The 24562-nt window shown below is 36.9% G+C and overlaps 1 protein-coding gene across 1 annotated transcript in view; it reads left to right on the forward strand.

Annotated features, from left to right (window-relative positions):
* TRAPPC11 (trafficking protein particle complex 11) overlaps positions 1-24562 on the forward strand; it is an 82053-nt gene that overhangs the window by 1423 nt on the left and 56068 nt on the right. Inside the window, exons 2-9 of the mRNA XM_036763180.1 lie at positions 7662-7875; positions 9324-9493; positions 9980-10050; positions 14583-14697; positions 19294-19393; positions 19754-19827; positions 23009-23105; positions 24301-24434. Of these exons, the coding sequence (XP_036619075.1) occupies positions 7672-7875; positions 9324-9493; positions 9980-10050; positions 14583-14697; positions 19294-19393; positions 19754-19827; positions 23009-23105; positions 24301-24434 (965 nt within the window). The 5' untranslated portion in view covers positions 7662-7671. The remainder of the gene's footprint in view (positions 1-7661; positions 7876-9323; positions 9494-9979; positions 10051-14582; positions 14698-19293; positions 19394-19753; positions 19828-23008; positions 23106-24300; positions 24435-24562) is intronic.

The following is a 24562-nucleotide window of genomic DNA, read 5'->3' on the forward strand; positions in this document are numbered from 1 at the left end:
AGTTTGTATTTTGTTTATTTTTCCCAAGGTTTTACCAAGCTGGAAAGCCATACAGTTGTTCAACTCAATTCAGTTCACAGGACATTCGTTAGACTCTTTGTGTCATACACTGTTCATTGCCTAGACTCTATGCAAAGCTTAGATGAAATATAATTTTTGTCTTCATGAAATTTCTAGCCTAGTAAAGGGATATGGATTCTAACTTCTGTCTTTCATCTCAGCCATGTGAGGACCACCTCCCATAACTAGCAAACATCTGCTCATTTTTATCGTATAGATTCTTGTACCTGTCCTTTATTAGATTGTAAAGCTTCTTGAAGACAGGGACTGTCTTTGTCCTTAATAAATGTTTATTGACTGGCTGATTTTTCCATGAAATTTCTCTGTAGTCCCCAGTCTTTAGTTTTAGGTCTTCCATATTCTTTGTGTACCAGTGGCCTGCTCCTTGTTCTTATTGTATGACTTACCTCCTTTCTACTTATACGCACTGTACCTCATTCTGTTGCCCACAATTTTGATTCTTTGGAGGTTATGGTGTTCTATGACTTGCTGCCATGAGTACTGGCAAGCAAATATTAGTGCTAAAAATGGGTTTTTCTGTCAGCAGTTCAGAATTACTTGATAGGGATGTGCAGTTACCCAAATGCAATCCAGCAAGCTCTCTTCTTAAACTTTTAGCCAAGCTAATTGTGCATAATAGCCATCAATAGCTAAAATTTATGAAGTACTCTATGTTTTGCAAAGTGCATTATTATAAATTATCTCTTGTTCTTCACAACTACCTTGTAAATTAGGTGCTGTTACTAGCCTCATTTTACAGATGAATAAACTTCTACTGAGATTTGTGATTTGCCCAATGTCCTGCAACTAGTGTCTAAAGTGGGATTTGATCTCAGTTCTTCCTGACCACAAGTCCAGCTCTATACAGTACTGCAAAGCTACATCTACTGTACTGTCATAATTTTTGTACCAACGGATACCTAACCACATACATACTTTTCACAATAGGTTTTTTTCATTTGGTCTTTTCTGAGTGTATTGCTAGGTTCATTTCTTAAGAAGCTTAGGCATAATTCAGCTAGCATAATGTCATCCACAAATAAGAGCATCTGAAGGATATTTATCTAAAGGGAACCTCTTCTTTTTGGACTGTTTAGGACATAAATCATAGAATCATAAGATTATAGATTCACTGCTGGAAGGACCTTAGAGATCCTCACCTCCCACCCCCCAACACACCCCTTCTTACTTTATAGGTTGAGAAACTGAGGAACAAAAAAGGTTAAGTAGCTTAGTTGAGATAATATAGGGAGCAAATATAGAGTTGGGACGTGAACGCAGATCCAAACCTAGCATATTTTCCATTGTGCAGTATGCCTCTCCCTGTTTTATGCCTTTCTTGTTGATAATCAGGAGATCTTGAACAAAGTCATGTCTGTGGTTCTATCTATTGACGTATGCTTGGGAGTCACCTTATCAAAGGTGCTTTTAAAGTCATATATCAAGTCAAATGCCTTTAGAAAACAATCAACAAGCCATAAATTGCACTTTTCAGACATTTGTGTGACAATGAAACTTGACCTCCATTAGATCATAATTTGGGGGGGGGGGTTGGGGAAGTACAGGATTGTAAATTCCATTTACCAATGCACTTTTTTTTTGGTCTGGGGTCACTGACATGTACAGAGTCATAGAGTCAGTATGTGTTAGGGGCATCACTTGAACCCAAGTTTTTTTTTTCTTAATTTAAGTGCAGCTCTATATCCACTATGCCTTGTCCTTTTCTCATAAACTCTCCACATAATTTTCTTTCTTTTTTGATGTGCATATAAATCTTCTGAGCTTTTTTTGTTTGTTTGTTTGTTTTTGTAGGGGGGAAGGCAGGGCAATTGGGGTTAAGTGCCTTGCCCAAGGTCACACAGCCAGTAAGTGTGTCAAGTGTCTGAGGCTAGATTTGAACTCAGGTCCTCCTGACTCCAGGGCCAGTGCTCTACTCGCTGTACCACCTAGCTGCCCCTCTTCTGAGCTTTTTAAAAAGGAGACATGAAAGTTAGTAGTTGCTGATGTCTTCTTGGTCATCTTTTTGGGTAAGAATCCTGATTTTTTCTTAATCTTGTGCTACTTTCCCCTTTTGGAGAGAGCTTAAAATTGATGGCTCAGTGCTTCCAAAACTTCATGTTCAAAACTAAGCTTTTCACCTTTCCCTCAAAAACTGCTCCTCCATTATTTAATTCTATATAATAATAAACCTGGTTTATTATGTGCTGATAGACAAGGAAGAAGAAACAGCACTAAAAAAAATAAAGTCAGAAAGAAAATCAGTGGGACCAGATCATGTCATGAAGAAGAAATTTATGTTGGAGATGGTAAAATTTTGGAAGCATTGAGCCATCAATTTTAAGCTCACATAGACAGAAAAGGAGGATGGAGGACAGATCTTCGGGGAGTAGCCACCTTAGGGAGGTAGGGAAAGGATAAGGAAGTTAATTGGAGAGGTAGCTTGCTGGCAAAGTTAATTAAGTGTTATTTTTTTCTCATCTATAGACACATTCTGGTAGAAGGCTATAATGTTAATGGGATAATAAGATCTTCCCCGCCCATTAATAGGCCTTGCAGTGGAGCCCATTAAGGGAAGCTTGCTTAGGGAGGCTTGCTTGTAGGAAGACTTTCTCACCCTTTGGTACTAAGTTAATTAGACACTGAATCATGAGGGTCGTGATGCCTTCTGGCTCTTAGAAGTGTATATATATACTCTGAGTTGGTATTTTGCTTTGTGGGTTTCATTTATGAGAAAGACCTTTTGATTCCCTGGTGGAGACTCTGTGAGTAGCCATATGTTCAGACCCCCTGACTGCTCAGATGTAAAAGCTCTCTTGAACTAGTGGTGGATGTAAAGTATGTAGCAATGTTGCTCTGGTTCAGGCAGTTAAGAGCCCTGTCTGTTGGTCTTTATGCTAATTTCTCTGCTTGTATTTTCTCTGGTGTTCAGGGTATTGACTTTTCCCCTGAACTAGTGAATGTAATTAAAAGTAGGATTGGTAACCGCTTTTTGAGCAGTCTTTCCTAAAAACAGATTAAAGAACTTGTGCTAGCAGGCCATCCTGGGTATGCTAGGGTGCTTACTGCGACAAAGGCTATGCTGCAAAAATAATTATAATACGAAACTGTGTAAAATTAAATGCATATGAGAAGAATGACAAAAGGTCTAAAAGGATGAGTGAGATTGGAAAGTGTACCAAGCGTAAGAAGTAGCTTTAGCAAAAGTATGAAAATAGGGAAGTGAGGGAGTGTTCTGGGACTAGTCCAACAGCATTGAACTATAGTTCTCAGACTTTTTGAATTCAAGACCTCTTTACACTCTTAAAAATTAGCCAAGACTCCCAAAAGAGCTCCTATTTATGTGGGTTACAGCTATTAATATTTACTGTATTAGAAATTAAAACAGTATTATTATAAAAGTAGCTTTGACTTTGCAGACCCTGTGAAAAATGTCCAGGGGTGTGTGGATCCCACTTTGAGAACCACAGGCACAGAGCACACGGAGGAGAATAATGTGAAGAAGCTGAAAAAGTAGAGGGGTGCTATACCGGAGGGCCTGGAATTCTAGCTCAAGGGGTTTCAACTTTGGTCAGTAGATCACAGAAAGCTTTTAAAAAGCTTTTGGCAGAAAAGTGATAAGGTCAGATCTAGGTACAAGGCACTTAGGTAGCACAAAGCTGAACTTGGAAGCCACTTCATGTCTCTCATCTTCAGCTTCCTCATCTGTAAAAGTGGAGATAATAGAAGCACGTACCTCACAGGGTTGCTGTGGGAACCAAAGAAGATATGTAGAGGGCTTTGCAAACTTTAAGGCACTGTATAAATGTTAGCTATTATTTTTCTTTGGGTTCCTTATTCTTCAGATGTTCCATATTTGTCTAAGGAGATGAACTAGATGATCTCTAAGACCCATTCAATTTCTATATCCTATGATCCAGATCTAAAGTTTTTAGAAATGTATGTTCCATGTTTTTAGATGGCCTTCTGTTGTTGTTTAGTTGTCTTCAGTTGTATCCAACAATTTGTGACCCCATTTGGGGTTTTCTTGGTAAAGATAGTGAGGTAGTTTGCCATTTCCTTCTCCAGCTCCTTTTGTAGATGAGAAAACTGAGGCAAACGGGCTTCAGTGACTTGCCTAGGGGTCACATGGCTAGTACATGTCTAAAGCTGAATTTGAACTCACGTCTGCCTTACTCCAGGCCTGGCACTCTATCCACTGCTCCAGGTAGCTGCCCAGATAGCCTTCTCTTTATTATAATTTATGTTCCTCTAAAGTTGGATCTCAAAAGGCTTGTTTTAAAGAGTACTAGAAGGTTTATTACTGTATTATTTAACATTTTGTGATCATATAATTCATATTAAAAGGAATTCTTTGATGAATCTTTTTGTACTAAGTACGTTCACCTTCTAATGTTTTGAATGCCAATTTTTATATTTTTTAAAAAATCAGGATAACCTGTATCTTTTTTTTCTCCTAAAGGCTATACACCAAAAACAAAGGCTTTTAAATAATCTCTTCCCTCCTCTTATTGTTTCTCTCTTCATTTCTGAGTAGAATTTTTTACTTTTATAGTTAAAGTAATAGAATAGATAGCAGGAGAGAGGAAGAACTTTGTTTAAATCCTGCCTCTGATACGTACCAGTTGTGTCACTAGCAGCAAGTGATTTAACCTCTTAGTGCCTCATGCTGCTGTCTTTTTCTGTTTTGACTCTTCCTGGTTTAGGTATCAAGACCATATTTGTATCACAGAAGGAATTTGGTAGGACTCCTTTACTTACTTTTTTTCAAACAGTTTATGTAGTATTAGAATTAATTGTTCTTTAAATGTTTGGGAAAATTCACTTGTAAATATATCTGGTCTTTTTTCCCCCTTAGGGAGTTCATTTATGGTTTGTTTAATTTCTTTTTCTAAATAGTGTTATTGAAGTATTCTATTTCCTATTCTGTTAATCTGGGTAATTTGCAATTTTGTAAATATTCATCCATTTCATTTAGGTTGACAATTTTATTGGCATATAGTTCGACAAAGTAGCGCTTAATGGTTACTTTTGTTTCCTCATTGTTGGGAATTTGCCTTTTTTATTTTTGATACTGGTAATTTGGTTTCCTTTTTTCTTTTTAAGAATCAAATTAGCGAATGGTTTATCCTTTTTATTTATTTATTTTTCATAAAACAGCTTCTAGTTTTCAGTGTTTTTTTTTTCTTGCAGTTTTGTTATTCTCCGCTTGATACTCAGGATTTCTATTTTGGTGTTTAATTGGGAGGCTTTAAATTTGTTGATTTTTCTCCCAAGTTTTTTGGTTTTTTTTTAAAGTTGTATGCCCAATTCTCTTTCTCTCTTCTATTGATCTTAGCCTTTTGAAATACAAATTTTCCCCTAAGTACTGCTTTGGCTGCATCCCATAAATTTTGATATGTTAGCTTATTGATGCTATTATTTTAAATGAAATTATTATTTCTATGATTTGTTCTTTGGATCACTCATTCTTTAAGATTAGGTTGTTTATTTTCCATTTAATCTTTAATCCATGCTTCAAAAGACCTTCAATGAGTGCATTTTTATTGCATTATAGTTAGAAAAAAAAGCATTTAAGTATTTCTGCTTTTCTACATTTGTTTGTGGAGTTTTTATGCCTGGATACATTGTCAGTTTTTGTAAAGGTGCCATGCACCAGTTGAGAAATAAGGTATACTCCTTTCTATTCTATTCCATATTCTCCAGAGGTCTATCCTATCTAACCTTTCTAAAATTCTATTCATCTCAACTTCTTGTTTAATTTATGGTTAGCTTTATCGACATCTGAGGTCTGCTAAGGTAGTGTTACTTTCTGTTTCCTCCTATGAATCATTTAACTTTTCCTTTAAAAGATTTTTGATGCTATGCCATTTGGTGCATATATTTTCAGTATTGATATTTATTCATTGTCTATGGTGTGTTTTAGCAAAATAAAAATTTCCTTGTTTATCTCTTAATTACCTCTTTTTTATTTTTGCTTTGTCTATGATCATGATTGCCACCTCTGCCTTTTTTACTTAAGCTGGAGCATAATAAATTCTGCTCCAGCACCTTATTTTAACTCTATGTGTATTTCATGTCTGTTTCAAGTGTGTTTTTTGTAAACAACATATGTTGGGGTTCTGGTTTGTAATCTATTCTTCTCTCCTGTTTTATGGATGAGTTTATCCCATTCTCATTCACAATTATACTTTTGAACTGTGTATTTCCTTCTATTCTGTTTTCTTATACTTTTTTTCCTTCACACATTAATGAAATCAAAGAACTACACCTCACCTGCCCTCTACTCTTGTTGAAGTACAAAGAATATGATTTTTAAGTAAGCCAGACTTGAAAAATAAATGTGGAAAATAATGAAAAAGGAGACTGAGCTCTTATGACTATTTTGTAGGACTAAATATAAAAACAGTACTAATGAACTATTAATTTAATGCTTGATTGGGTTAGAATGCTTGATTGGGTAGAAATTCTAATTCTATAGACAACTTCTTTTTATATTTAGATCACTTTTTCCCCCCAAATATATATTCCTCCCTTGATTTAGTGAGCTATCCCTTGTAACAGAATAAAAAAGAGGAAAAAGGCAGTTGAGCAAAACTAGTTAATATGCCAGCTGGGCTTTTGGTATTCCAGTACTCATAGTTCCCTACCTCTGCAATGAAGGGAGAGAAGTACATTTTCTCATTTCTTCTCTGGGACCAAGCTTTATTGTCATAATTACACTGCATCCAGTTCCTTTTTTGTTCTATTTTTGTTTCTTTAGTCATGTATGTTGTTCTCCTGGTTCTGCTTCCCTTTGCATTAGTTTATGTTTTCATATTTATAATTTCTTGATATAATTATAATTTCCTATTCCATCATGTTTGTGTGCCACATTTTGTTTATCTATTCCGTAGTCAGTGGACATCTACTTTTTTTTCCAGTTCTTTAGTACTATAAAAACGCTGCTATGAATATTTTATGGGCAGCTAGGTGGTGCAGTGGATAAAATATGGGACATGGGGTCTAGAAGACTCATCTTTGTAATATCAAATCTGGCCTCAGACACTTGCTAGCTGTGTGACCCTGGGCAAGTCACTTAACCCTGTTTGTCTCAAGTTTCCTCATCTGTAAAATGAGCTGGAGAAGGAAATGGCAAACCACTCTAGTATCTTTGTTAAGAAAACCCTAAAGGGAGTTACAAAGAGTCTGGTATGACTGCAAAAAGACTGAACACAGTGAATATTTTGGCGTACATGAAGCCTTTCTTCCTGTCTTTAACTTCCTTTAAGAACATGCCTAGCATTGGGATCTTTGTGTCAGAGGATATGGACATTTTAGTCAGTTTATTTGGATGACTCCAAATTGATTTTCAGAATTGTTGGATGAATTCATAGTTGTGCTAATATATATGTCTTTCCACCACCCCCACCTCCAACACTGTTTCTGTTTTTTGTCATCAGAAATTGTGATCTTTTCTTTGTATCTTGCTTTTCCTCCTCACGGTTATTATAGAAATGGAAAGATAGTTTTTTCTTTAGTAATTTCTTAATGGAAGAAATTGATTTAAGTAGAAACAACTATTTTTAAGTGTAATAAAACTTTTTATTTCATGTTTTTTACAGAATATTGAAGATGAGTCCCACCCGATGGGACTTTCCTGTGGAATTATGTTGCCGGCCTATGGCCTTTGTTACCCTTACTGGCCTCGATGTAGTCTATAATGCTGTTCATCGTGCTGTTTGGGATGCTTTTTGTGCCAATCGAAGAGCTGACCGAGTACCAATTTCTTTCAAAGTGCTCCCAGGTGACCATGAATATCCCAAATGCAGAACCAAGGTAACAGTCTTACTCTGCATGTGTGCCTGTGTGCACGAAAATGTGTGACATTACCTGAACTGACGTATCTGTCAGAACTTTATCAAGACTTTATTCACATTGAAATATTCACTTAAATGCCCTTGAAGATTAAAATGTATTAGTATTTTAACACACTAGAAAGCAGTACTTTGACTTTATAAGGACTTCTGTTCCATGAATTGGTGTTTGTATCCTTGATTTTACTAACTAAAATGGAAGTTTTAACATCAACTTAAAGACAAGGAAATGCCAATGGCTACTGCATTTCCCATCATTTCCAAGATGCATCATTATGGCTGCTAAAATTTTCTACTCTTCTGGCTCTAACTCAGCATATTGAGTGTGGAGTTTTGTATTCAGGATTGATCTTGAGGGCATATGGCATGTTTTGGAGGCTATAACTTTGCAAAAGGCTGTAGACAACAAAAGTTTACATAGGACATCTTTGCCACTGAAGCTCAGTGGCATCATGATAGAGTGGAAAGAGCTGTAGTCTCAGAAAACCTGGATTCCTGTCTGGATTACGTCACTTACTGACCGTGTGTCTTTAGCCAAGTTATTTTATCTCTCTGGCTCTTGGTGTCTCTAAATGTTAAAATGAGAAGTTTGGAGTAGATGATTTCCAAGATCAGTTCTTACGAGTCTGCGATTCTACATGGGAAACATCAGGCTTTCTCTGAAATCTTAATAGTGTGATGGTTACTAGTCACATTGTATTAATTTTCTTCTCTGTTGTTAATGTTGGGTGATACCTAAGTCACCATTCAGACCAACATTTGATGCCTTGCTTCCTGTTCTCTGAGAGTCTGGCTGCAAGTATTATTTTTTTCAAGGAGTTGGCTTGGTGACACCTCATGACAACTGACTTTATCCTCTCCCACAAGAATTGTATCATTAAGAGTAAGGTGGGGGTTATATATTGCCATGCCCCTGCAATTTAGATGTTGCTTGGAGTTCCCAACTGAATTCTTGAAGAAGGTCTTTCCAATCTGGGTTGTGATCTAGAAAATTTTCTTTTTCACGAGGTTGAAGTAGGCCCTAGCATTACAATAGTTGTTGTTCTGCCTCCATATTAAAGCACTGTGTTCCATTTTGCTTGGCCCTTGGATGCTGCAAAAGCCATCTGTTCATTTCTTGTTAGAGAAGAAATACAGGGTGTCCCAGAAGTCAGTACAGTCTTAATCTTTAGTAGCTTAATGTACACTAAGACTTTTGGGAAATGCTGTATATCATCTTAACTAAAATCTACTTTTTAACCCACCTCCAATGGAGCAGGATACCGAAGGGCAATAAATAATGAGATAGAGATTTGTAAAACCGTGAAAAGGACTCAAGAAAGCCACCTACCCATTGTTCTTCCTTGTTTTCTCTCAGATCATCAAATAACAGCTTTGTAAGTTTACCTCAACCTGTGTTAATGTTTGCAGAGGACATCCTATGAGTGGTACATCCCAAAAGGGATCTTAAAGACTGGTTGGATGAACAAACATCTGAATCTGGTTCCAGCACTCGTGGTTGTGTTCTATGAGTTGGACTGGGATGAGCCTCAGTGGAAAGAAAAGCAGTCTGAATGTGCTACTAGAGTGGAAATAGTGAGGTATGGCGTTTTGAGTTTGCATATAAATACTCTGTCAAGTACTATTTATTTAGAACTCCTGAATGCTGAATGTTATATTATACTAAGCCCATGGGGAGGGTTAAACTCCAAAGAAAGGGGCATTTCACTGCTGGCAGGCAATAAATAGAAAGGTGATGTGAAGAATGCTAGAGGTGATGTTAGCCTGCGTTTCTAACTGCTTTTGCTTACACAATCCACAATTTTGGTTGGATTGTACAATAAACTTAACTTGGAGTTAGGCAGATTTTTTTGGGTAAAAAATTGAAATTTTGTATATCTTTGAGTTGTCTTTAATTGCTGGTAAGAATGAAAATCTCTTTGGGTGAAAAAGAGGACCTCTTCTGATTCTTTTTAGTCGGTTGAATTATGATATTTTAAGCTCATAATATTTTAACTAAAAAGTAAAGCATATAAGCGTTATGCCAAAATACTTCCCCCCCTAAAATACTCTTTTTCATAATGCAGGCAAAGTTTACAAGGCAGAAACACAAAAGTTGCTGTGGTTCTCATTCAAAAGAAAACCCCTTTACCTCCAGGTATGAAAAGATTAATAAAACTATATAATTCTCTTCATCTGATTTGTTGTAATCCTTTTTTTAATCTCCTAGAAATTCTTGTTATACATTTTTTTGTTAATGTTTATATGCAATTTATAACACATGAACTTGTGAACCTATTGTTTTTGTAATGTTTTAAGAATGGTACGTTGTAGACTCTTAAGAGTTGGAAAGGGGCAGCTAGATGGTGCAGTGAGTAGAGCACTGGCCCTGGAGTCAGGAGTACCTGAGTTCAAATCTGGCCTCACACACTTGACATACTTGATAGCTATGTGACCTTGGGCAAGTCATTTAACCCCAATTGCCCTGCCTTCTCCCCTCAAAAAAAAAATTTAAATGCAATTTATTTATTTAACATATTTGGTTTTCAGCAGTGATTTTCACAACATTTTGAATTACAAATTTTCTCCCCATTTCTACCCTCCCCCCCACTCCAAGATGGCTTATATTCTGGTTGCCCTGTTCCCCAGTCAGCCCTCCCCTCTATCACCCCCCTCCCCTCTCATCCCCTTTTCCCTTCCTTTCTTGTAGGGCAAGATAAATTTCTACGCCCCATTGCCTGTGTATCTTATTTTTTAGTTGCATACAAAAACTTTTTTTGTTTTTGAACATCTGATTTTAAAACTTTGAGTTCCAAATTCTCTTCCCTCTTCCCTTCCCACCCACCCTCCCTAAGAAGTTGAGCAATTCAACCTAGGCCACACATGTATTATTATGTATAACCCTTCCACAATACTCATGTTGTGAAAGGCTAACTACATTTTGCTCCTTCCCAACCCATCCCGCTTTATTGAATTTTCTCCCTTGACCCTGTCCCCTTTCCAAAGTGTTTGTTTTGATTACCTCCACCCCCATCTGCCCTCCCCTCCATCATCCCCCCGCCTTTTATTTTTTTTTTTATCTTCCTCCCTCTTCTTTCCTGTGGGGTAAGATACCTAACTGAGTATGTATGGTACTCCCCCTCAGGCCAAATCTGATGAGAGCAAGGTTCACTCATTCTCCCCTCACCTGCCCTCTCCCTTCCTCCCATAGAACTGCTTCCTCTTGCCACCTTTATGCGAGATAATCCACCCCATTCTATTTCTCCCTATCTCCCTCTCTCAGTATGTTACTTTCTCATCCCTTAATTTCTTTTTATTTCTTTTAGATATCTTCCCTTCATCTTCAACTCACCCTGTGTCTGCTCTCTCTCTTTTACATATATATATATATAAACACATATACATATATATACACATACATACACATACATACATATACACATAGATATATACATACATACACATTCACTTATATATATACATAAACATATATATATACACATATATATATACATATATATGCATATTCCCTTCCACTACCCTAATACTGAGGTCTCATGAATCATACTCATCATCTTTCCATGTAGGAATGTAAACAAAACAGTTCAGCTTTAGTAAGTCCCTTGCAATTTCCGTTTCTTGATTACCTTTTCATGCTTCTCTTGATTCTTGTGTTTGAAAGTCAAATTTTCTATTCAGTTCTGCTCTTTTCACTGAGAAAGCTTGAAAGTCCTCTATTTTATTGAAACTCCATATTTTGCCTTGGAACATGATACTCAGTTTTGCTGGGTAGGTGATCCTAGGTTTTAATCCTAGCTCCATTGACCTCCGGAATATCTCATTCCAAGCCCTTCGATCTCTTAATGTAGAAGCTGCCAGATCTTGGGTTATTCTGATTGGGTTTCCACAATACTCAAATTGTTTCTTTCTGGCTGCTTGCAGTATTTTCTCCTTGATCTGGGAGCTCTGGAATTTGGCAACAATATTCCTAGGAGATTTCTTTTTGGGATCTACTTGAGGAGGCGATCGATGGATTCTTTCAATTTCTATTTTGCCCTGTGGCTGTAAAATATCAGGGCAGTTCTCCTTGATAATTTCCTGAAAGATGGTATCTGGGCTCTTTTTTTGGTCATGGCTTTCAGGTAGTCCAATAAATTTTTAAATTCTCTCTCCTGGATCTATTTTCCAGGTCAGTGGTTTTTCCAAGGAGATATTTCACATTGTCTTCCATTTTTTCATTCCTCTGGTTCTGTTTTATAATATCCTGATTTCTCATAAAGTCACTAGCTTCCACTTGCTCCAATCTAATTTTTAAAGTAGTATTTTCTTCAGTGGTCTTTTGGACCTCCTTTTCCATTTGGCTAATTCTGCCTTTCAAGGCATTCTTCTCCTCATTGGCTTTTTGGAGCTCTTTTGCCATTTGAGTTAGTCTGTTTTTTAAGGTGTTGTTTTCTTCGGTGTATTTTTCAGTATTTTTTTGGGTCTCCTTTAGCAAGTCATTGACTTGTTTTTCATGGTTTTCTCGCATCCTTCTCATTTCTCTTCCCAATTTTTCCTCTACTTCTCTAACTTGCTTTTCCAAATCCTTTTTGAGTTCTTCTATGGCCTGGGGCCAGTTCATGTTTTTCTTGGAGGCTTTGGTTGTAGGCTCTATGACTTTGTTGTCTTCTTTAGGCTGTATGTTTTGGTCTTCTTTGTCACCAAAGAAAGAATCCAAAGTCTGAGACTGAATCTGGGCGCGTTTTCGCTGCCTGGCCATATTCCCAACGAACTAACTTGACCCTTGAGTTTTTCAGTGGGGTATGACTGCTTGTAGACTAACGAGTTCTATGTTCTACGTTTGGGGGAGAGGTGCCAGCTCTGTCAGAGCCGCACTCCTGCTTCCCCAAGGACCCCCAGTCCAGACTGGGCTTAGATCTTCAGCAGGCTGTTGCACTCCTGCTCTGATCCGCCACTTAATTCCTCCCACCAGGTGGGCCTGGAGCCGGAAGTAACAACAGCTGTAGCTGCCCCACCTCCGCTGCCCCCGGGGCTGGAAGCCGAACCGCGAACTCCTTCCACTCCCGCAGCTTTTCCCACTAACCTTCTCTGCAGTCTTTGGTGTTTGTGGGTCGAGGGGTCTGGTAACTGCTGCAGCTCACATATTCAGGGCACTAGGGCCCCCTCCGCCCGGCTTCTGGTCTGGATGTTCCACGCCGCTCAGGCTGGGCTCTGCTCTACTCCGTTCCCAGCTCCCAGCTCCGTGTGGAATAGACCTCACCCAGAGACCATCCAGGCTGTCCTGGGCTGGAGCCCTGCTTCCCTCTGCTGTTCTGTGGGTTCTGCCGTTCTAGAATTGGTTCAGAGCCATTTTTATAGGTTTTTGGAGGGACTCGGTACGGAGCTCACTCTAGTCTGTGCTTACCAGCCGCCATCTTGGCTCCACCCCCCCAAAAAAAAATTTTTAAAAAAAGAGTTGAAAGGAACCATAGAGACTATTGATTCCAACCCAAACAAGACTCCCCATTCCAAGATCCCCCCAAAATCATTATTGTGTCTCTGAAGACCTCCAAGAAGAGGAAACCAAGTCACAACCTCTGGAACTGTTACATTTTTCAACAGCTCTGATAGATACGAATTTCTTCCTTAAATCAAGCCTAAATCTACATCTCTGCAACTTCCACCCATTGCTCTGTTCTCTTTAACTAAGCAAATTAAAATTAATCCCTCAGCCATTCAGTAACTTTAGACTGTCATATGTTCTTTTTTCCATGCTAACCTGTTCCATCGACCCATCCTCTTATGTTATGTTCTTTAGTGGCCTAATGTTCTTGATTACCTTCTTCTGAATGTGATCTACCTTGTCTCTGTCCTTCCTAAAATGCCATGCCTGGAAATGAACATAGTGTTCCAGAAGTGGTCTGACTAGGATGGAGTAGAGTGGGACTATCACCTTCCTTATTCATTCTGTAAACCAGGCCTGCACAACGTATGGCTTGCGAGCTGCCTACTGCCCATGGGCTGCTTGTGGCCTGCCAAAGGATTTTGGGCAGTCTGTGAAAAATGTAGAGGATGTAAAAGAAAGTAAAGATGTACTGAATTCTTTGTCCATGCCCCCACATGACGGGCTTAACCCACCTTCACTAGTCACTATTGAGTCTGTCCTGTGACTTGGGTTGCCACAGTGTAGCGTCTCCTGTGTGTCATGTGACCCACAGCAACCAACCATTGTCAAGTCTGTCTCTAGTCTGAGAGGAGCAAGAGTTGTATCTTTTCCCTGTGTTTTCAGTGGTTACTAAATGTCAACAGTAAGAATACCTGAAAAATGTATTAAAACTTGTACTGCTTAGCAAAGTAATTTTTTTAAACATTAATGTGATTTCATGATAAATAAAAATCTTAAGTAATAAGTGTAATTAATATTAATTGAAATTTCCCTTTTTAAAAATATAGTTTATTTGCAAAACAGTTTAATCATTAATTATACCTTTACTTGGAAAGTGAGCCACTAAAAACCTATCTGCAGCCCGAAGAAGTTTAGCCTATTTTAATTTTGACCTCTACCTACTGCCAAGTTGTGTGGGTCTTCTGTAAACCACCCCTCTATCAATAGCATTAGCTTTTTTTTTTCTTTGCAGGGGGGAAGGCCAATTGTTTTATGGTCCTAACTCCTTTTTTTCTCTCATTCTCTTTGTGATGGGCCTGCAATAGGAGAAGATGTGATTGCTTCAGAAAGGGCAGCTGCTTTATGTAACGCCTGTGAACTTTCAGGAAAATCTCTGTTTGTCCTGCCACACACTGATCACCTGGTGGGATATATTATAAGGTAGGTGGTAGAGTAAAGAAAGAGCTGTGTGTTCATGTAGAAAAATGATATGCAGAGTAGTTAATGATTTTACATTTTTAATAGCCTGTTCCAGTATTAAAATGCAAATCATTAGAGGCTCATGGCCCTTTTTTTTTTTAAGCAAGAAAGAACCCTCTGTGACCTGCCTTGTAGAGTGAGTCAAATGATAACTTCTCTACAATATTATCTTACATTTTTATAGTATTTTAGAAAACATTTTCCTCAGATCAATTCTGTGAGTTGGGTAGTGCAGTTATGGTCTCCTTTTACAGATTCAGGAAGCTGCGGCTCAGAAAGGTCAAATAACTTGGCTGGGATCCCAGGACTCAGAGATGTTGGATCTGGCACAGGCACTCAGGTGTCTTGAGCCATAAGCCAGTCTTTTGTCACTCATGCCATGTAGCCTTTCTCACTAACTACCCTCCTCAGTGGAATGGGCTAATCTGTGTTCTGCTACCTTAACTTTTCAGGCCTGGGTTTTGAACAACTTAGTATTTTGTTCTCTGTCTCTGTCTCTCTCCCTTGTCTCTCCAACTCTGTCTCTCAGTCTCTCTACTCTTCCCTCTCTCCCTCTTTGTCTCTCTCTTCCTCTGTCCACTCTCATCTCTCTGTCCATTTTCAACTGTTTTCAGTTTCTTTGTTTTTCTGTCTCTCTTCTCTGTCTCCCTCTATTCTCTCTGTCTGTCTCTCTTTTCCTGCATTTGAACCCCACTAAACTTTGCACCACTTTGATTTTAATGATTTTTTCTTGAATACCTCTTCCTGGTGTGCTAGCTATTGTGAGGGATTCAAGAGAAATATGACATCAATCTCTTCCCTCAGGCAGCTTCAGGTTATTGGAGAGAGAAGACTGATGAAGGTGAAGTAGTTAAAAAGCAGTAAAAGACAGTGTGTTGTTAAGTGACTCAATGAATGACGAAGATGTATTCTATTTAGAAGGATTTAAAAGCAGAAGAGAGATCACTGTACTCTGGGAAAAGTTTCTCAGCATCACAGAACCCAAGTATGTGCTTAAATAATTTTTTGAATTGAATTAAGATTTACTTAACTGCAACCTGACCTACCTTAAAAATGGTAGGTACAGTCACAATGAGGTTAGAAAAAATCACTGAAGGTTAGAGCTGAAAGGAGTTTGCATAACTGATTCATCTTCCTGGGCCACAGCTTCTTCATTTTAAAGTGAGGGGGGAAGTCATCTGCCTCAGTGTCTTCCTAAGAGGAAAGTGGCATGTCTAAGGACTTGAACGTAGGCCACTTTCTATTATGCAACAAGAATCTTAAGTGAAATTAAAAAACAAGGGCATTCTATACATTTAAAAAAACTCATTTCACCAAAGTTAATATAATTAATTAAAACAGTCACAGACATTTCAACTTGAATGTAAATGTTACAGAGAATGGTTTTGTTCTTTTCATATGTTTTTTAGCTCTGAATTAAGATTTGCTTGCTCTTGGACAACCAAGTGGCAAAATCACAAATAGGCTTGGGAGACTACATGTGGAGTGATAGTCTTATTTAGGACATGCCACATTTTCTCATGTCTATATTTGTATGTCTCTTAGAGTTTAATTTTGATTATAGCAGAGAGAAGTGGTGTCAAATTCAAATAGAAATAAATGCCTGCAGGCCGCATATTGACCTATAAAACCACAAATGAACATTATGTTATGTTTTTCTTTTATTAAACATTTCCCAGTTACATTTTAATCTGGGCCTTCCATGACTTTGACACTTCTGGAATAGAGAATTTAATATCCCTTTCTGATTTCAGTTTAAATATACAAATCATATAGTTTGACTTTTGATGCCTGCTCTAATTCTTTATGAAGGAAGAACTGGGTAAGTGCCATATGTATTTTGGCGAGGGGTTGGAGTGAAGAAGGTATCCAGGATAGGGGGAGAAATCAGAACAATGTTTTACTTCCCCCATCTTCTAAAAGAGGCTCTGTAACAAGAATTGTTAACCTTTTTGTGCGTCTTGGGCTCCTTTCACAGTCTGTTGAAGTCTGTAACCCTTTCTCACAATGTTTTTTTATATTCAAAATAAAATACGTGGGACTACAAAGGAAGCCTATTATGTTGAAATGTCATTTTCAAAATGTATATATATTTTTAAAAAGAACCAAATTTGTGGATTCCAGGTTAAGAACCCCGCTCTGCAGAAAGTGAACAGGAAGATAATGAATGTAGCAAGATTCCTAAACTGCTACTGTTACTGCTTTCCTTACTTTTCTTCTTCCTTTGGTTAAAAGATTTAGTTACTGTAATACTTTTCTTTTTGCTTAGGCCAGGATGCTTTTCTTGGCTAATCATAGTTTCTTATGTCTGCGCTGGACCTAGAGCCTCCCAGGAGCAGAAGAGTCTCTGGTATTCGTCTGAAGCCCTGTAAAAATAATGCGATTGTGGTTTGGAAACCTCAAGGTCATGGAACTAGAAACTGCCCGCTCTGTTATCCACAGGCTCCCTCCAGCTATTAGGATTTGATTCACAAGAGGCAAGCCTCTATCCCTACATCCACCAAAGGAACATGGCCTGTGAATGTGCCAGGGCATTGGCAGCCAAAAGAACAACCCCAAACCTTAGCCTGCTAAGTGTGTCCCCATGACAATAGAAAGATGCTGATAATTAATAACAAAATTGAAAAAAACACAGCAAGTTGTATATTTAAGAACACGTTGTGTGCTACATTACATGGATTCAAAAGAAGTAGAAGACTTTTCTCTGCCTTAAAGTTTTACAGTCTAACTGGGAGATGACTTACGTAAGCAACAACTAAAAAGCATTTCAAGACATAATGAAAAGTTAGCTGTTAAGAGTTATAGGAAATAGAAAGTGAAAGATTTTGAGAGGCAAAGTAGTTGTGAAGGAAGAACTTGAGTTACATTTTGAAATGAGTGAAACATAGGAATTGTTCCCTCCTGGTTGGGTGGGCATTTTGGGATGGAGTAAAAGCATGAAAAATGAACAAATGTTAGTATTGAGTAAAATCATTAGTCAACCTGATGACACTCCATTTTCATGCTGGACCGCAAAGATGTTTGTTTAAAATAATACTTTTGCAGCTAATTGATGCAGTGGATAGAGCACTAGCCTTGGAGTCAGGAGGACCTGAGTTGAAATTCGGCCCCAGACGTTTGATACTTTATAGCTGTGTGACCCTGGGCAAGTCACTTACTCGCAGTTGCCTTGCAAAACAAAAACAAAACAAAAAACCAACTTAAAATTCTCTGCATACCTAAAATGATATTGTTGTTTGATAACTTTGAAACTTTTCTAGCATATTTGCCCCCCAAATTTTCTCTTGTTTTTCTACCCTCTCTTTTCCATTTATATGGAAAAGGAGGGTAGTAACTATGTCAGTACTATGCTAATTTATGTTTTGAACCCTCACATTCAAAAAGAAGTAAAAGCCTTGATTGTGTATGGGGGGTGGGCAGGGAGAAGCCTAGTGCTCGAGTGAGCGTATATATGTGTGTGGGCCTGCACATGTGAGGGGGGAGAAGGGGAGGGAAGGAGGAAGGGAGGGAGGGAGGAAGAGAGAGAGAGAGATAGAGAGAGAGAGAGAGATAGAGAGAGAGAGAGACAGAGGCTTGTAGAGAAATAATAGAATTTATTTGGCCTGAAAACAGTAGTACAGGAATATGTTATCTCTGAAGTTAAAGCCATACGTTGAGAACCGAAACTAAGCATTTTTGGTGCTTCATGAGATGTTTTAGGCTTGTTGCACATGGACTCCATACCTCAAAGCCATCCAGATTGGATATAGGGTTTTTAAAATTTGTTCTAAATAGTTTCAGCAGGTGACTTCTGGGAACCCCAGGAGACAAGGTGTTCTAGCCACACATTATTGTGTCCTATTGTTTTTAAAAGCAGGCTATAGAAGTATATCGCTTGAAAAATATAATTGGAAGACATAATTCTTAATCTATGATGATCTGTTTAAACGTTAATATTTCATAAAGTATAGTTTTAGATAAAAACAATCTTCAAAATGATTTAAAAATAATTTCTACATATCCTTTTGTATTTTCTTTAGATGTTTTAAACTCTTTGAAAACAGCTTTAAAATATTCTCTCTTTTGTTATGAGATAAAAAGAAACTTAAAGTTCATTTCTTCTGTTTTATGCTGGTTTTTCTCATATTCCAGAAGGAGATTTCTGCTTTGTGAATATTTTAAATTTTTATTCAGTTCTTTCTCACTGAGTGTTCTAGATGAAGTATTGCAGTGATAGTTGGCAGAGATAGTTATTTTATCTCATTTATATTTTGGAGGTCCATTTTGAGTTCGTTCAGTTTACTGCTTCTTACTATATACCCCATTAAATTTACTGAAGTAGTTAAAAAGTTCTAGCTGTCTATTTCCTTAAGCTTTTCCAGATGTCTACATCTCATGTTCTGATGGGTGTAATAGCCTGAATTGTGAACTAAATTTTTACTTTATTTTTTAAAAATCATGTGATTAAATTGTGAAACATGATAAACCATGGTACTAAAGTCAGGCTTCATAGATAAAATGCTTTTGAAAGTATTAGTAGTTTAAGATCATTTCAGTATTAAAACATTTCTTTTGCAGATTAGAAAATGCCTTTTATGAACATGCACAGACTTACTACTACACTGAGATCCGAAGGGTAAAATCTCATAAAGAATTTTTGAACAAAACAACACACCAGGTACATATTCCTTTTTTAAAATAGGAAAATATTTTAATCATTGTAGAGTAAAATTTTAAACTTATATTTTTGTAAAGAGATCATTTTAGTATGTACTTTAAAGCTTGACTTTTTAGTGGTATAAAAGCACCCATCTTCAAATGCAGCCAAAATGTTAATTAAAAATCTGTTTCCAAGCTCTATGAGGCTTAAACTAAGCATTTAGAAGTAGGATGTAACATTTTCACAGCTCTGTTTTGGTTTGCTGTATCAGCCATTCCACATACGTCTGTATTGTATATTTTAAATTATGCTTTTAAGTTTACTTTATAGATACAGGATTGTATAAAGTGGCAATAATTTGTTTGTATATTTTTCTAGCTTTTATTTGTCAGACATCAATTCAAAATTGCTTTCTTCAGTGAACTTAAACAAGATACACAGAATGCTCTGAAGTAAGTCTATGACACTGCCAGACATTTCCCCTATTTTTTTTTATTAGCAGTTTGAAATATTCTTAGTGTCCACCAGATTTTATTTTTAAAATGTATGGTCACCTTAGACTCATGCTTAATATTTTCTGAGCTTGTCCTAAAGAAATATGTTCTCTCTCTCTTTTTTTTAATCCTTTTAACATCTTATTTCTAACTTGGAGTAAATTTCACAGTGGTTTATATTTATTCAGTCTGAAATAATTTATTTGCCTTTTAACTTTTATTTATAAACATTGACATTTTTTTCAAATTCAAAGGAATTTTTAGTATATAATTCTTTTAGTCACTTGGCTATTTTCCCCCTTGCGTGTTTCTTGATGGTGTTTCCATTTGAGCTGTGAATGAGACTGATTTTTGAATTAAATAAATAGGCAATCAATTGACTGGTATGATTTTAAAACTAGACTACTGTATGAACTTTGTTTTGGAGGACTCTTAATTTTCTTAGATTTTCCTTTAGAATTTCCATTAGATTTCTTACTTCATAGACAGAAATGGGGGTAGGGGAACATTCCTATGCTTTTAGAACACATTATAACCTTAGCAAAGCAACTTTATAGTATATCTGTCAGCTTTTAGTCTCCTTAGATGTTTTATTATTAAAACTGGAGAGGGGAAGTTGTTCACTGATGTGGTTTTAGCAGTAGTAAATCTTGGCAACTCATACACCTTTTCCTTCCTGTGTATCGCTGTGGCTATCAGAAGAGTCTTGATGAGAATATAGACCTTGCTGAAAGTAAGTAACAGAGTCCTTAACCACAAAAAATTTAATTCGACACAGTTCCCATCTCCTCACCTGCCCGTGCCAAGCCTTTGAAGATAGAAAACTTATGTAACTGACAATGGCACCTTGGCAGGGGCATCAATAGTGCAGAGTAAAAGAAGGATATTTTTTACAGAAGTGAAAGGGAGGGGAGAGGGCACAGATGAGTATTGCAAAGTAGAAAAATAAAGGAGCGAAATGGGAACTGCCTTGTTTGATTCTTGACAAAATAAAACTGTTTATTTCTACCTAGTTTCAATTTTTTTTTGTCTTGATCTGTGATTTTGCCAGTAAGGGGTTCTCTTGATGGGACATAGTCCTTTATTAATGCAAATCAATACCTTTTCTGCTACTTATAGTCTTAGGGAATTGCCTTGGCAAGTTAAATGACTTTCCCAAAGTCACACAGCCAAGCTATCAAACTTGAAACCATGTCTTCCTTACTCTTGAGGCCAGTTTTCCAACCATATGCGACATTACCTCCCAGATTCAAAATATAGTGAGAATCAGAACACATTCTTTGAATATTAACATGAAAGGCTGATATAAAATAATTAGTTTATAAAGTTGATATGGCTGCTGTCTTCTAAAACCTTTGTTACAACAAGGATTCTTTAAAACTTACTTAAGTCTTTGTTCCTTTCTTCAAGAATCCTAGGAAGAAATTATTTTGGATAGGGAAATTAATAAGAAAAACTTAATTGATTTCTATGAAGAAGACCCTATTCTGAAATTTTTTTTATTATATTAATTTATGTTACCATTGCCATTGAGCCATCTGGGGTAGATAGCCAATGTGCCAGTTCTTGATGGCATAGTTTTTATTGGTGCTTTCACCTATATTCACTTTTTTCCTCTTGTACGTATACTTTATGTCTGCCCTTGTTACTCACCTCATTAGGGACAAAGTTCCTGACCTCTAACCTACCTTGATTCCATATAGTAGCTAAGGTATAGTCTTTGTGTGTACATGTACCTTTATGTTTTGCTTAAAGTTTTTAAACAGTAAGAAATTCTTTTTCCTTAACTCTTCCTTCTCCTTCCCCAGAAAAAACCCACCTTTTTATTTCAATATTTTGGTTTTTTCCAATTACACGTAAAAACAATTTTTAACCATTTTTTTTTTTACAATTTTGACTTCCAAATTCTCTCCTGTCCTCCCTTTCCTCTGCCGTCGTTGAGGAGGCAAACAGTTTGATAAACATTATACATGTGTACTCATGTAAAACACTTCCATATTAGTCATATTGTGAAAGAATACACAGACTAAAGAAAAAGAAAGTAAAAAAAAAACCCAGTATGCTTTGATTTGCATTCAGATTCCCTCTGTTTTCTCACTGGAGATGGATAGCATTTTTCATCATAGGTCCTTCAGAATTGTTTTGGGTCTCTGTATAAAAGAACCTACTTCTTCAGCTAAATTTCAGACTTTAAAATGCTATTATTCTCAATTGGTATCTGTTGTAGATCTGTACAAAGATTAATTTTCCAGAAAAGGAAATGTTTTTCTATCCATATGGTATTTCTGTTAAACCTATAATAAGCAAAGATGATTGATCATTTTGTGGTTGATTGGGGTTCCCATTTTTTTGCCTTTCTGATGGATAATAGAACTGTGTTCAGAGGCAAGATTTCCCCATTGCATTTGTATAGAAAATTCATCCCTTCTGTCCCTCTCCCCAACTAACTGTATCCCAGGGTTGAAAGCAACAGTAATAGTGGTTCAATGCTCCATCATATTAGAATTCAGTGAATTGGGAGGATGAGGTATCAGGAGAGTCTTTCTACTCTCTGCCTCTCCCCTGTGCCCCTAGCTGCAAAGTGTCCTATTCGTATTATCCAGAAAACCTGTTTAACACTTCTGTGTTAATTACTAATTATAACTTGTAGAGAGGTAGAGTCAGAGCCTTGTAGGCCAGAAGACCTTCTTTCAGGTGCTACCTCTGATGTAGGCTAGCTGTAAGACCATGGTCAAGTCTTTCAGTGGGAATGGCAACTTCTCAGAGATCTGCATCGATAGACAGCGGTTCCACACCCAGAGAATTCCTTATACCACTAAAGTCAAAGGTCCAGACAAAAGCTATTTTCCATGAAGTTATTGGTAATGGATGGTAGAGTAAAAAAGGATGTATATATTGTCTTCCTTTTTAGTCATATTGCAAGGTAATTTTTTTTGTCTATTATAATAATTAATACAAGAGGTCCTTGTTTGTGGAAATCAGAGATGAATATGATATGTTAAATGAGTTTTTGGGCCAGAGAAACACTCAGGAAAAATCATCTATTGTTTGCATTTTTCCTCATAAATTTATTCCTAATAGTTGTTACTGTTCTTTATGATGTGTCTTTTAAAGTTAACTACCAAATGTTGTACTGCAGGAACTACAGGACTGCTTACAATCTTGTACATGAATTGAGAGCCCATGAAACTAATATGCTGGAAATTAAAACAATGGCAGGATTTATAAACTACAAGGTAACAATTCTGTATTAACTATCAAGAGGATTTTTTCTCCCTTTCATTTAAAAAAGTAAGACTGTAAGAGGATGGTAACTATTCTATAATTACATTTTTTAAAAAATCCTTGGGTCAGAATCAGTTTCTACTTCTGAGAACATGGCATTTTATTATCATCTCACCAGTTTTATCCTTCTTCCTCCCAGTAGACACTCTTATTCAGAAAAACTTAATTACGAATTCTTGGTTTTTCAATTAGTGGGTTCCCCTGTTTTCATATGCCCTTTTTTGCCTTTGCCCAATTCCTCAGAGAGAGTTAATGTTGGAGAGACTGTGATAAGAGGAAAGTTTGTAAACTACTTTCTAGAGGTTTTTTTTTTTAAATTTTGAGATACATTGTTTTTATTATTATTTAGGATTAAATATTTTTTGCCATTCTGAACTTGATGCTTTTATTCAGAATTGTTATTGTTTTATAGTTATCTCTTCCACATCACAAGGGGTAGGGGTGCGGTGCCCCCCCCCCATCTGGAAAATTCACATACAATTTTTTGGCCCTCCATACCAAGGAAGAAGTCTGAATTATTATGCTATTAAAAATAAATTATGTTGATATTATACAATCCTATACATATGTTTTATGCATTTCTGGGTTTCTAAACTTTTTCTGTGTCATCTGCTGGCCTTCTCATATTGTCTGTGCCTTCTACAAAACTCCCCCCAAATTCCCATTTAATTTCTTACGCTGACCTACAATATATCGAAACTGTGAAAGTCATGGCATGGAAGGGATAACTGTATTTAGAATTGTTAATTCCCTGGTGGTCCTAGAGATTTCTGGAATATTTTGTAGATTCGGGGGGGAGGGGGCGGGGGGGAGGGTGTGTGTGTGCGCAAGCTCATGCTAGAGAGAGAGAGTACCTCTATTTTTATCCATTTTTAAAATCCTGGATTTGTTCTGAAATTTAGTCTTTTTTTTTGTCCTTTATTGTTATTTTTATCCATAGATAAGAACTTAAAATTAACAAACCTTCATGGTAACTCTGCTAAACAGATGGAATGTAATCCTTTTTTAAAGGTTTTCAAGGAAGGATGTGTCTGGTTTTGGTTGTTTGTTTAGCTTTTTTTTACAGTAGGATTGTATAAAGTGGGTGTGTGCTTTTTGGTGACATACCTTTTGACTCTTGATTCAGATGATTTTTGTGTTTTACAGATCTGCAGGCTGTGTTTCCAGCATAACACGCCATTGGATGCAATTGCTCAGTTCCGAAAACACATAGACTTGTGTAAGAAAAAAATTGGAAGTGCGGAGTTGGCTTTTGAACATGCTGCTTGGATGTCTAAACAGTATGTTTTTAATTTTAAAAGTGATACGTAGGACTTTGGACATCTTACATTGAGTTGGATTTAGTCCTAGATTATACTAGGGTTTGTTTGATGTTAAAGCAAAGGTTTTTAATTGGCTAGCCAGCATG

Source organism: Trichosurus vulpecula, chromosome 6 (assembly GCF_011100635.1).
Source record: "Trichosurus vulpecula isolate mTriVul1 chromosome 6, mTriVul1.pri, whole genome shotgun sequence".
Classification (NCBI taxonomy): domain Eukaryota; kingdom Metazoa; phylum Chordata; class Mammalia; order Diprotodontia; family Phalangeridae; genus Trichosurus; species Trichosurus vulpecula.